The sequence below is a fragment of the Amblyomma americanum genome, chromosome 1, assembly GCF_052857255.1.
Source record: "Amblyomma americanum isolate KBUSLIRL-KWMA chromosome 1, ASM5285725v1, whole genome shotgun sequence".
Lineage (NCBI taxonomy): Eukaryota > Metazoa > Arthropoda > Arachnida > Ixodida > Ixodidae > Amblyomma > Amblyomma americanum.
In genome coordinates, this window is record NC_135497.1 from 473,705,446 (window position 1) to 473,720,005 (window position 14,560).

At 51.4% G+C, this 14,560-nt stretch overlaps 1 protein-coding gene across 1 annotated transcript; it reads left to right on the forward strand.

The window, feature by feature from the left end:
• Positions 1-3,110: 3,110 nt before the first annotated feature.
• Positions 3,111-6,186, forward strand: LOC144126344 (uncharacterized). Its single transcript, XM_077660412.1, has 2 exons — positions 3,111-4,929; positions 5,993-6,186. Exons 1-2 carry the CDS (start codon positions 3,111-3,113, stop codon positions 6,184-6,186), a joined length of 2,013 nt encoding a protein of 670 aa, XP_077516538.1.
• The last annotated feature ends 8,374 nt before the right edge of the window (positions 6,187-14,560 follow it).

The following is a 14,560-nucleotide window of genomic DNA, read 5'->3' on the forward strand; positions in this document are numbered from 1 at the left end:
AACAACGAGTTTAACATGTGGCTTTATCTGCTGCGGCAATAGCATAGTGTCCTCGCGCAGTGGCCAGCGAAGCCCATCTGTTCGCGCCGCTGCGGTTCCGAACCCAGTAGCGGCAATATCTATTTTATTTCTGCAGGTATCTGAGAGGCTTCGGAAAAACATCGCTTTTTCTGGATTGTTAGTGAAGTATAGTGATTTTGAACTGAAACTTCCGAGCTCGTTCTCTGATTGCGCCATCATCCGGAGACAAGTTAGCTGCGAAGCATGCTGTGGTCGCTGCGTCGGGACGATGGCCAGAATGTTCCACCAGAGAACAATATTCGATGAATTTGCAGATAACTGTTTACATCATGCATGCCACTGCTGTCGTGATATATCGCGGCCTTATCTGTGAGCTTTAGCAATGAGATAATTCACTCTTATGCATGCCTGTGCAGAAGTAGGGTTTCGGGAAGCTGCCAGCTCAGCTTGGCGGCCAGGAGCCCAGAAGGTAAGTAGACCGACATCCGGTGCCGGTCAGTCGACGTCTGACAAAGTTATGATTATAGCACTATTTAGCAACGCTTATGCGGTCAACAAGCAGTGGTGATGTCTCCACGGAGAGTTCTTGGGGCATGCTGCGAAAGTTGTCCCAGTTGACCACAGAACACATGCATGCGGCGTAAGCGGCGGGCCCGTGGCATATGGTGACCGGTGATGATAGGGTACGTAGTGGTCACTCCCACTGCAGTCGGGCTTGAGATGCCACAAGGGAGTGTCGGAACCCGACCACTGCTTAAGGTCCGGAGCATATGTTGCACTTCGAGTAGGACGCGTAGCCCGCGTTTCTGAATTGGGATGGTTCAGTAGAATAAACAACGCATCTGAAAAGGCACCCCGCACACGCTTACGGCGGGGGTCGAAGTGGGGTACCCCCATTTCGGGCGAGGGGGTGTCACCCGCCGATTAAAATTACACACAGAGTGCATTGTCGGCGACATTCAATAACTAGCCCATACCAGTGAGGGGGGGGAGCCCCGTTAGCTGGTCTAACGGGGCATGAGAAAGAGAAAACCGCTATTGAACCCGGAAGTTTTGCGGGAATTCGGAGGTCGGCATCCTCAGTTCAGAACGCCGGTAGCATGTGCTGCCTCACGGGCCCGGTTAATCCGCTTGCGCTGGTCTTCCAGGTCCGAACTGGACAGGGATGCTTTCGACTGCTCTCGTGCAGCGCGTGTTGTTTCTTCTGCTGACATGCCCAGCAATTCCGGTCCAAAAGCATTTTTCAACGGGAAAGGGTTTATGAACGCAATTTTTTCATTTTTTCTTAGATTTCACTATAAAAGTCAATATTTGCGCACATCTTCCGTCGGCAGGCTTGCATTTTCTGCTATTAAAGTTATCGCTATTGTCAAAGACGTTCCCCATTGGTTTTCTATGACGCGAGTGATAGAATAACTTAAAAGAACTTTTTGCTACACGTCGGAAGAATGGATTATTACCTTCAATAATTGTACCTAACAATATTACAATATTCAAAATGTTTGCCAAAGAATGCTGGACATGCACACGTTATGTGGTATAGTGTCGGTGCCTGCCCGCACCAAGGGCACGTATTGCTATATTTGTCTGGACACATTAGGCTGTATTTATGACGGCCTGGGTACGTGTTGTTTGTATTTCTCGCAAGAATGTGGTTTCTTTCGTGTTTATAGGTTTTTGTATGAAGGGGAATAGAGCCTCCTACTAGCTCTGAAGTATGTCCAGTCTTTCTCCATATTGCTTGGGAGTTGGTGTGAAGCTGTTTCGCCGTCCGCTCGGTTTGTATAAGCGCGAGCTAGTCTGCGCAACTTAGCATGGCAGCACCACAACAGTTGCCTTGGTAAATCATACAGCCACTGCAACTACCTCCTAATATGAGGTACGTAAGTTCTCCAGAGAGAGGCGTACCTAAGGAAAACGCGTATCGTGGGGCAGCAGCGTGCACCATACGGTCGTTTACTGAATGAGACATGTATCCCCCGTAGTCCGGAATTGCAGGGAAGGCATTGGACTCCTGCAGTAATAAGGCACACACATAGAGCTCGTTCATGCGAAAACGAGATATGAGCTCTCCCACGTTTGTGGAGAGGCCTGTACAGTTCCAGTGGACCACACAGAAAAAAAAACGTGCACTCGACATTTCTGATTACGATTCCAAGCGTTGCGAAATAACACTCCTCAAGTTGGATAACTGGCTTGCCATAAACCGGCGAAGGGATGTTATAGAGTGATCCGACAATGCAGCAGACAAGCTGGATGAATCGGTGAACGACACTGGTGGGTGGAATATAGCCAATGTTGCGTCGGCGTTGATAGGTTCGGTGTGGGATTCCGCTGCTCGTCTAGCGCGAGCAAGCATGTTCCCGGTGCTGTAAGAGCGCAGAGACCTCCGCTAAATAATAATAATAATAATTGGTTTTGGGGGAAAGGAAATGACACAGGTATCTGTCTCATATATTGACGGACACCTGAACCGCGCCGTAAGGGAAGGGATAAATGAGGGAGTGAAAGAAGGAAGAACGAGGTGTCGTAGTGTAGGGCTCCGGAATAATTTCGACCACCTGGAGATCATTAACGTGCACTGACATCGCACAAGACACGGACGCCTTAGCGTTTTGCCTCCATAAAAACGCAGCCGCCGCGGTCGGGTTCGAACCCGGGAACTTCGGATCAGTAGCCGAGTGCCCTAACCACTGAGCCACCGCGGCGGGCCTCCGCTAAAAGGTGTGCAATTTGATCATCAAAAGAGGTTCCGGCATGCTACGCTTTTTGCACTTTTATTCTGTGTCGTTTAGCATACAGTGTTGCAGTACACTTGTTTCGTCTTCTTCAAGCCACGAGTCGAAAGAGGATGATGTGGACATAGCTCGCTGCTGCGCTCGCGCATCCGCCATGGCCAGCCCGGCTTCCTCCGAGCAGGGCGTGCCTCTCGCCGTCCCAGCTGGCCCTGTACTCGCATCTGTTGCCGAGACCTGGGACCGGAGACGAGGCGAGAGCACGGCGTCCTCCGGAAGACGACAGCTGAGAGCGCCTGAGGAACGCCTGACAGCCGGAGAGAGCGAGGCCTCCGGAGTCGTGGGAGCGCGGCCATGGACAGGCTTAAGGAAGAGAGGACAGCGCGGCGGGAGCAAGGCACCCGTCTCATAAGCGAAGCAAAGGCTGCTGTGGAGACTGCGGACTGGAAGACCATCACTGAACTGATCGAAAAGCTCGAGTCCAATCACGATGAACTCGTCAAGATCAACAACGAGTACGAGCCATACATCAGTGAAGAGGACTTCGCCGCTGAGTATGAAGCCTCTGTGAAGTACGAGGAGGCAGCGAAGGAGATGCTGGGCCAGCTGAAAGCACAGGAGGCCGTGCTGCGGAATGCTAAGTGTCCTCCATCGGATTCGCCGGCAGTGCCTGTTCGCAGCGGCCATACTGAAGGCACAGCACTGCAGCGAATTCCTCTCAATTTGCCTGCGCTACAGCTTCAGCCTTTCAGCGGAGAACTGTGCACGTGGCCGAGCTTCTGGGAGAAGTTCAAGGTTCTAGTTCATGACAACGACGCTTTGACGAAAGAGGAAAAGTTCCAGTACCTCAAAAGTCTCCTGACTGGTGCAGCAGCCGAGAGCATCGATGGATTTCAAGCGACAGGTGACTGCTACGACAACGCCATTGACATTCTGACAAGGCGCTATGGAGGCTTGCTTCCGATTTTCCAGGAGCATATGGCAAGACTGAGGTCGACGCCATCAGTGGAATCATCTCAAGACGTACGCGGGCTCAGGAACCTTTTTGACCACGTCCAGCGCCACATAGGAGCTCTTCAAGCTCTGAACGTGCCTTCAGTGGCATATTCCGCGATGACGGCCGATGTTCTGTACAGAGCTTTGCCGGCAGACATTATCATCGGTTACCATCGGCGAATTGCACTTTCGAACCCCCCGACTACACCACTAGCGCTGCCTACATGTGTCGGCTCTGGCCAAGAAATGACAGTAGTGCCTATTGCACCCGCTGCTCTAGCTCCTGACCGTTACGTCCAGGACTTCTTAACCTACCTTCGTATAGAAGTGGAAAGCAGGGAAAGAAGCGGCATCAGAGACATGCGGCGCATATACGAGATGCAAGGCATGCAAACAAGACCACCATCTCTAGAGCACGAATATTCAATTTTGGGCACACCCCCGAAACCCACAGACATGTGCTGCTTCTTCTGCGGCTCGCAGTGGCACGCTGTGGAGGACTGCGACATCGCACTGACAAAAGAACAAAAGCTGCAGAGACTGGCGAGGGACAGCCGTTGCTTCCGCTGCACGATGAGAGGTCACCTGGCCAAGCAGTGCCCCCGTACTGTGACCTGCAAGTGGTGCAACGGGAGGCACATTGCTTCGATGTGCGATCGAAACCGGAAGCCGGCCCCCATCCTCCCTGTTGCACCACTGCCCCCGGCAATGCATATGGGCTCGCATTTGTGCTTGCACACGGAAGTATTGCTGCAGACTTTCCGACTTTGGATTGTCACTGACCAGCGTTGTGCTTACATACGAGGCCTCATGGACGGAGGAAGTCAGCGGACTTTCATCAGAGAGGATGTTTCAAGGACACTCAACCTCAGGGAGGTCATACACACCAACTTACGTCTGCACACGTTTGGCCATACAGGATCTGTGCTGGAGCATCGGCGTATCGTTGAAGTGCCCCTCCGTAGTCAGTACGACTGCACCGTGTACAGAATCAACGCCATCGAGGTACCGTTTGTGTGCGACGAGATTCCGCAGGTCCCGCCTGAAAGCTTTTTCGTCAAGGTTCTTGAAAGTCGAGGCCAGAAAGCTGCCGACAAGCTATTGCAGCAGAACATGCCGGCTGTTCCAGGCATGAGCTTACTGATTGGCGCCGACAATCTCTGGAAATTCTTGACTGGTGAACTGCATCGTTACCAGGGAAACTGCAACATAGTGGCCTTAAATTCCGCATTCGGCTGGACGTTTCAAGGACCACTTTCAGTCCCCATCTTCACCAACCCAGCCCTGAATGGCTGCATATCATGTGCAGGCGCAGCTGGCCACGCTCCAGCTCTTCTTAATTGACTTCAGCAACTTGAAAGAACCCGTCTGCTTGACCAGCCCGAAGTACGCCCATTGGAAGTCGATTGATGCAGTTCTATCGGCAGGAGGCCTGTCGATCGTCTGACATGTGCTGCCTTGCTCCGAGCCCTTAAATCCGAACGCCTTAGGAGCCACAGTGCAGCTTAGCTATGTAGCGAAACAGGAAGGGCACTTAACTCGGACAAACCGCAGTCCATCACTTGCAAACACAGAGCCCAGATATAAAGCAGAGGAAGTCCTGCAGCAGTGCGACTGCTGACACTCAAGAGAAACTGTCAGAATCTCACCGAAAAGACTTTCTGCGCTTGAACCTGAAGAAACAGGCGAAGCAGAAGTTTATTGGGAGCCAGTGCTTTGACGAGAATAATAAAAATTGGCACAAGCTGTGTACGAAAGCAGTCTTTGTATAGTACGAGGCAGAGCAAGCACACAGCACTACGCAGTAGACCATAGTACGCGAATATCAGAAAGCCTTGAAATTTTGGACAGGCGCTTTTCTTTTGCTCGGATGCCTTATTTTGAAAAATCCAGAACAGTGCAATGCTGGGCTAGTTTGTGCGATATTCTTTAAACAAAAACTGCGCAAAATACAGGACATAGAAAAGAAGCGCGCGGGACGGGCGCAGTTATTTTGAAGACACACCGCACTGGTTTTCTGTGCCCGTCGGAACTGGTTGGTACAAGGAATTGCAGGAACCCTCTCTCTCTAATTGTACAGCGCTCATGCAGCCATAACATTTTCGCGCAGCATCTTGCCGCATTCTTTAGTTGTTTTTTTACATTTAAAAGAAAATATTCGCATTGGCTAACGCGATGTTCTCTACTGACAGCTGCCAGCTTGTGCTAGTTATTACTGTCCTCCTCTCCCGACGTCCCAGGTGCTCTGGGCCGGATGAGCGGGAACGCCGCTGAAGACGAACATCTGGTGCTCGTGTGCGATAAGCTGCTCCGGCGACCTGTCGACAGCGCCACCTTGCCACAGGCGCTCGGCTTCTCCTTTCCCCTGCCATACGAGGGGGCCCAAGTCGCTCTACCAAGGCCGAGCTCGTGGCTACCACCAAGCGACGGCTGAACCGGCTATTCCCAACAGTAGCCTCCCGTTGCACTGCCGAAAAGCAACTGTGAGCATGCTAGGATGCAAGCCCTAATTTTGCTGACCATGAGGACCCTACCCTTCACGGCGCCACCGCTCTTAGTGGGCGGCACCCTCCAGCAGTGTGCGTGCGCGGATGTGTCGGGGATCTTTCTGTTTCTCCTCTTACTGTAACTTACTACGTTTTTTTTTTCGGCTGGGGCACCAACACGGTGTCAACACGATAAAGAGGGGGTAGCCATCTGATCATCATCTTCGTGAAAGCTGCATTTTTTAGAGAAAAACATGATAGGATGTAACTCAAGAACGGAGCGGCGAATGCCTCTCAAAGGAAGCCCTCCAGCCAATGGCGTCGACTGCCTGTCGTAACGTTGCGGTTAATCCTCAAGCGTGAAATCGCTAGGGGCTGGCAGGTGTCTCCATGAAATGCGATTAACCGCGAGGTCAAGGCAATCGGTCGATGCCATTGGCTAGAAGGCCTGCTTTGAGGTACATTTGCCGCTGGATCGATATGAAATAGAATAAATGACGGGAAGAAACTTCGATCCTTTTTCTGCTCTGTGGCAAAGCGAGCTTGAAAAGGAAAGGAGAGCTTCGCATCGGTGAATGATTTTATTTGTTAATCACAACCACTGAATCACAGGCATAGTCAAGCGCTACCTTTCTCTTCTTTTTCTCAGAGAATATAATTCGACACCTGCATTGGCCAAAGCTGTGACGGCAACATGATCAAAATGTGCAATGCAGGTAACAGTGGAAGATGAAGAGAAGAACGTGACTGGTATATTTTAATTTTTTTTCTGAGCAAATATTGCACGATTTTCCTTGAAATTCACCACCATACCTTAGCCAATCCACCCGCCTATGTATACGGGCCATGTTTACTGAGGTAAACAACAACAACCACTGATATTCTGCTGAACGCCCACTGCTGCCGCAGTAAAGAGGAGTGACGTTGTCCTGTCTCTCACACAAGGTCAACGCTAGCACCGTTCGCTACAGTGGTGGAACTCGCTCCCAATATTCAAAAATACAGGGCGTTGCAATCAACTTGAGGCCTAAGACTGGACTTTCTCCGAGTGGTGCGTGTTCTTTCACTTTCCTCCGATTTCGGCCTGGCCTAGCTGTGCCCTTCGGAACGTTGTGTTGGGCCAGCATCTCTCGCCAGGATGCCACGCAGACGCTGGGCCAGGTCCTCGGGCACCAGCTCCGTGGGGGCCCCAGCCATGGAGCCCTAAAGAAGCGGCCGCAGGCTGCGTAAGCCTGCGCTGGCCCTAGGTGGACTTCGCTGAGCACACGCCGCGACGCGCCTCTCGTGCCGTCTTCGTTGTTGGGGAAGTGGATTGAGTGCGTGCATCTCGCAGTACAATGCGCTGCCTTAACTCTGGAGGCAGTGATGGAGACGCTGCGCGTGACGGCTCTCCCGCTACGTGCTACAGCAATGACGGCACACACGAATCACCACGAGAGAGCCGCCACCGTCGGGCCGCCCCAGTTCGTGCATCCAGCGGGAAGCGCCCGTGCTGTCTTCGCCTTCTCTGTGTGCTGTCTCAACGCTGCGTTCTTCGTTCATGCTGTATGTCTGACCAACTGGCCCCACAGTATACTTTATCAAGTGGACCACATTCCTGAAGCCGCGGCCACAACAGTGGTATCGCGCTGTCCACAGGCTCTGAGTAAGACAAAAAAAACAGCAGTGTGGAGGGAAACGTGGCTAAGAGCTCTACTTCTCCCAAAGTCTAGGGGGTGTTGCTCATGCACCCCACAGCGGACAGCGAAGCGCACGCTCCGCAGTCCACCCCGGCCACGGAGATAGAAGCCTCGCACCGAACAAGGAGAGTCCTTGAAGGAGCCATTGGCCTCGTATCGTCCTGTGTCGCGCACATCCTGCGTGGTTGATATGGTGGCTAGCGCTCGTCCGTGTGGTTTCCTTCTTCTTTGTCTTCCGTCCCTTTCGCGCGGTTGTTTCCACCCAAAATGAACGCATACCAACTCGCCCAACTTTCCATTCATTCTACTACGGTGGCTAGAGGAAAGCAAGGCACTTCCATCGTGCATGACCAGATTCCGCCCAGGTTTAAGTGTGCAAGATAGCGTCTTGGACCTGGTAAGCTACACTGAATATCAGAGGGCTTTCGCCCTTCCGGCACTAACTATTTTTCTTGACGGCACTAAAGCTTATCATAGCGTCCTTCAAGGCTTTGCACTAAATAGTTTGCAACCTGTGTACAGGGCCATCTTTTCCGATTTATTCTTTAGTACATTTGTGATAGTTCGATACGAGTGCGGTTAGGGAGCACTTTAAGCAATCAAAGGAATGTAGAGCGAGGTGCGCCTCAAAGAAGTGTTCTTTCTCCCACGCTCTTTAATCTAGCAGTGACCGGTTTTCTCGAGGTTTTGAACAGTCGCCGGAAACTCCGCATGTCATTGTATGCAGATGACATTTGTATTTGGTTTACCAGCTACCAACACAAGCGAATAACCTTGATAGCTCGACAGGCCCTTATTTCAGTAAAAGGTTATCCTCAAGATGTGGGATTGGCTATATCAGCGCAAAAGTCCGGCTTTATCCTGTTCCCAGGCAGAGGCATACCTTACGCGCTGCTACGCACATATCTTGGCAGCGTAAGGCTGCCAAGATGTCCCGCTCGCATTCGCCAATTTAGTCGTATGCGGTTTATTGGCGACCGGGTTAATTGGAGAGACATGGGAGAGGCCTTTGCCTTGCAGTGGGTATATTCAGGTTGGTGATGATGATGACGGTGCTTTCCTGGCGTTGTTCGTGACTGTCGTCGCCTATGGCGACGAGGAGTGGTCTCGATTGTCTCCTGCCGCGCCCCAATGTGATCCGCAGAATCGCAGGCCAGCAATGGGGAAATCTTCCATCCTTGATGAACAGACTCTACGAAGTCCTGTTGCCTCTGTATGATCGGCTAGAAGCTTTGCACCGAAAGAGCCTAAAGAGAGCCCTTGGAGTACTCCATGCGGCTGCAAATAATCTAAGCCCCGTACTTACTTGGCACTTAGCACTCTGAGTGCCCTAGATCTTTACTTTCGAAGACGGAGGCAGAGGTTAAACCCTCCTTGGTCATTTGAGACTCTCGGCAATACCTTCACCACTCCCCGCGTTCGCTCTAAGCTGAGTACTTCTATGGCGAAACTCGTTCATTCGTTCGTTCTTGAGCATTTCGAAAGAGAATTTTACCACCATTTCCAAATTTCACCGATGGTTCCATGGACAAGGTCAGAGGAGCTAGCGCAGCAGCGTTCTAATATATTCAATCTTTGAATACTGCCTGATCTGCCCGTCTTACACGGATCGTTTCCTCTACTATGGCTGAAATCGTTGTCACTGATGCGGCCTAACGGCAAGTGAGGTCTTTTCCGGGTCAACCTGCTGTCATCCTGATTCAAGATCTGTTCTTCATAGGTTTGAGCGTGGGTTCCCTCTGTAACGACGACCCTTAGTTCTCTGCACTTGCTGCAGCAACTACACAGCAGAGGCTTCTCTTCTGCGTTTTCAGTGGGCTCCTTCGCATATAGGTTGGGCAAGGAGGTGGCGGACAGCCTCGATCATGAAGCCCTGCTTACGGATCTCCAAAAAAAGGTGCCTCTAGATGAAACGAGATTCTTAAAAAAATACTGGGCTCGACCGTCTCCCATTCCTATGGTGCGCACCCATTCAACCGTGTGTGACCAATGAAATAAAGAGACCTCAAGCCAATCTGCTGCACCGCATTTGCACGGGCTCTTCTCTCACCCCAGCGTGGACGCATGACTGGTCTGGCAGCGGCACCGCTGCATACGTACATCATATGGTGTGCGCGGAGATCTGGATCATTATTTTACGCGCTTTCCAGATTACAACACGTGTGTCCTATACTCCGGTCCCCCTAGAGGGCAGGAGTGCCAAACGGTTCACTTCAAGACATTACTTTCCCGCCTTCTTCTAAAATTCCTTCAGGACACTGATCTGAACTTAAATGGTGACAGCAGCAATTGATGACTCTTTTGGGTGTTAGTGTGCGTGGCGGTGTAGTTGTGCTAGGTCACAGATTTGTTCCAAACCTCTTGCAATCAATATTTTAGTGTTGCTACGGTGGGGCAATTTCCGACAGTGTAATTGCAAGGCTAACCCCATGAGTAGCTAACAGCAACTCAACTCTTGGAAACAAACCAGCTCACCGTGCGTGACGCCGCTGGACTGCGCAGAGCAGCTGAGGCAGCGATGTCTGTAGCTGTGGCACCTGACCTGGCCTCCGCCCTAAAAATCTGGACAGAGCGTGACGTAACGCGGAAAGCCTTCAAAAGCCAAGTGCCCATGACGCCGTTCCCTCTCCCGGATTTTTGCTCTCTGAGTCAGTCCCGGCTAGTGTCTTGGTGTCGGTATGTCGCGTCTGAGTGACCCGGCACGCGGGCGTCTATATAAAGCAAGGAGGTATAGGTATACAGCAGAAGTGCGGCTCGCGACTGTGTAATATCTGTGCCCCCCCCCCTCCCATTTGTGCCTCTAAACACAGCCGAAATTCAAGGTGCTTGCTTCACGAATGAGGCGTTGAAATGCAGAAGCACAGAGAGCAATTGCTGCATGAGTGGGATTCACTGTTAACACCAGCTTTGTTGCAAGGAATAAAAAAGTGGCAAGGGTTTAACGTAGTTAAACCGAGTAGGCGTGCGAAAGCATGCGTTCATTCTTCAATTGTAGAGGACAGTTAAGCTCCGTCATACGGGTATGACTCGATATCTTTAGTAGGTTAATGTCCATATATGCAGAATTTGTCATTCTCTACTTAATTTTCATAGATGGCGGCGAGTACCCATACCACTACCAGCACAGTGGCGCCGCGGCTAAGCTGTGTGCCACTGCAATGGCATATGCACGTGTCTGTTTCTAACACAGCCGCCGCCAGGGATTGTGCCACCCATGTTGTACTTCCCGAGCAACCTCTCGCGACCAATCATTAATTTAGCTGCCACCTGCCTCCAGTTGGCTACAGCTTGCGTGACGCTAATCCGAACTTATACCTGAGCTTCCTGCCCCGATTGGATGCAGCCGGCGCGACGCCCTCTGAACTTACTCGAGCTAACTCGTATCAGCTCGGGTTAGTTCGGAGCACAAGACGACAGGATTCTTGTTCAGGGTTGCTACGCCTGGAATAGTGTTTTCGCACCAAAAATATTGCCAATCCCCCCTTTATATTGAGGCCCTTCACTAACAGTTTATTTTTTGTGTCGGGTTCAATCTCGGCCGCGGCGGTCGCATTTCGATGAAGGCGAAATGCTGAGGACCATGTACTGTGCGATGTCAGTGCACGTTAAAGGAATACAGACAACTAAATTTTGGGTTAGTGTTTTCTTGTTTGTAATGATGCGTAAGGCATTATTATACATGGATTACCACCTGGTATTCTCCTACGGTGGCTAAATAATTTATAATCGCATTTCTTTGTCGTGCTGTTTCGGTTTCAAAAGCCGAATGAGGACTGTGGCGGCAACGTGGGCTTACAGGTCGCGTGAGACATGAAAAAACGTCCATATAATCGCTGTTTCCACATTCGTTGTCATTCCGGCTTTGTAGGAAGGCTGGCTTCAGCGCTGCAGTAAATTAAAACGATGAAGCAATGATTGTATGGACGTTATTCAACGCCTCAAGTGACACAAAGCCACTCTTTGACGTCCAAGCCATCGTTCGACTGTTGAAACCGAAAAGGCACGACAGAAAAAATTCGATTATAAATTAGTTAGCGGTCGTAAGAGAGTATCACATGGTGATTCATGCGTAGTAATGTCTTCCGCATCATTGTAGAGAAGAGAACATGCCACCAAAATTAGGTGTCTATACTCCTTTCAGGAACCCCAGGTGGTCGAAATTTCCGGAGCCCTTCCCTACGGCGTCCCTCATAGCCTGAGTCGCTTTGGGACGTTAAGCACCATAAAATCAATCAATGTATTTTTATGGCTATTTGCATTGTTTGGCCACCCCTTGTCTACAGTCAGTTTAGTGCGCATGTGCGCGCGCAGCGCTGATAGATATCACCGCACGCTATAATGTGGTGTGATCACGGTAGGGACCGACTCTCCTTTTGACTTTTTACCACTAGGCTTCAATGTTAACTCTGTGCACTCCGTCTTGAGTTTTTTTTTTTTCACCATGCCCGCCATGGCCACCAGGCAATAAGCCGGGGCCGGGCGCAAGCACAGACGAGCGTGCTTTTGTCCTCTGTTGCTAGGAGAGCCACGCCCCTCCTGCACCGCCATGCTCACCGCAGGCCGCCAGCCATGGTCCCCTGGCGCCAGGCCATGAACCGTAACCAGTGGCGACGTAGAGCTGCTGTTGCCGTCCCTATCACCACCGAGATGCACTGGACGGTGCTGTTTCGGACCGCGGACCGGACAGCAGGGGTGAGAGATCACCGAAGAGCTGCGTCCCCGTACGGGCGTGCTAAGGAGCCAGCCCCTCATAACCAGCCAGAGCAGGCTCCTGTCCGGCGTGGCTGCGCTCTGTTCAGCTGAGCGCTCCTTGTCGGCGCCTTTATCGGGAAGCACGCGGAATCTGCAATTTGCGGCGTCAACGCAACCGTCCCACTTCTCCGTATGCAGGAAGCGCTTTCCTGCCTGGCCCTGCCGCCCGCACCCGCTGCAGTGTTCCAGCCTGTGCCACGCAACATAGGCCTTCCGAGCTGCTGCTGCCCGCTGTACCCGCTGCGGTGCCCCGCATGGCACCAGCGCGTACACCAGCGGCAAACCACGCTGCTCCTACTGTGGCGGCCGCCACGCTGCCGCGGACACCGCCTGCCCCCAAGGAGAGGGGCTCGTGACTACGATTCTGGCTCTCTCGCGGCCGGCCGAGCGCGTGAAGAAACGACGCTGCAGGCCCTCAGCGCCAACAACGCGAGGGCAGCTGTGCGCTGGTTACAGGCCGCGGCAGACAGCAGTAGCAGCCTTCCAAGCAGCAGCGGCCGCAGCAGACAGCAGTAGCAGCCTTCCAAGCAGCAGCGGCCTTAGCTGCCTCAGCGCCGGCCCACACCGACGCTAATCGCGCGTATGCAAGCAGCGCTGCACACAATAAGCATGATATACTGCCGGTGCGCCCCGTGGCGCGTCGCTACACACACACACACACACACACGCACGCACGCACGCACACGCGCGGGCGCGCGCCACCCCGCTAGCCGCTGCAGACAAGAATGTTGCCCACGCCAACGCGCGCGCGGAGCAGCTGTTGCCATGGCAACTATGTAAATGTCATGGTTGCCTACGCCAATGCGCACGCGGAGCAGCTGTTCCCATGGCAAAGTGTGGAAAATAGACGCGACGCCGGTAATTGCAAATGGCGGCGCCCTGCCGCCTCTGGGTGTTCGTGCTTTTCGATGACAGCAACGATGACTGCCGCTTGCGGCGACTATCAGACGATGAGAGTGCCGTTTGGACAAGCTTAATTCAAGGTGGGTATTTTGTTCGCTTTCATTCTTTGCATCGACGCCAGTGAGGCGGTGAAGCAACGATGTCTGCCGTAGGGATGGTATGGGATAAGTTTAATGAAGGTGAGTAATTTAGCTTGGACAACTGTGCTGTCCCAGTTTTTTTTTTTAGTGCGTAAGAGGCTACATGAATACATGGCGTAAAAGAGTGCCGTTTGGAAAAGCTTAATTCAGTGTATGTGCCAATGGCTGCGTTTCACGACCACAGAACAGTTTACCCTGTGGACTTTCTTCTTAGAGCGGAACAGAAAGAAGTTGTGAAGAACAAAGTACCGTGAATGGTACAGGTAAATATTCTAGGTAATGCTCTTTTTTTATTAGAAATTTGCCACAACTTGGGCTATGTTCATCTTCTTCAATCATGCAAATGTTTAAGAACCTCCTGGTATTTTCTGGCTTTTTTTGGATATGCCCAAAATTTGGTGCCTACGCATGCACGCAGTTTACTTGCAAAATCAGCTGGTGATGACAACACCTGTAGTTCACCTTTTGGTGTTTTTCGTCTTATTAAAGCTCAGTTTTCGGTGACAGCAGTTCCTTTGACATTAGAATATCATAGTCTGTCGATTAGCAGGTCAACTTTAATTTATCCTCAGTGTCCTTTTAAGTTTTGTTTGATTTGTGCCCAGTCATAACTGAAGCTTATATTGTGTGTAGTTATGCAGCATTCATTTGGGGGCTGAAGTTTTTCAGGGCACTTTAAAATTATTCTCAAAAGTGCAATTTCTCCTTAAATAATTTACTTAACATGAGGTTCACGATTGCTATGCACTGAGAGAGCAATAAAGCCTGCTCTTAACTGTACATTGTACAAAGATTGCTTTTAGATATCGAGTCTAAAGCTGTGTAAGTGAGGTTGTATAATGACTAAT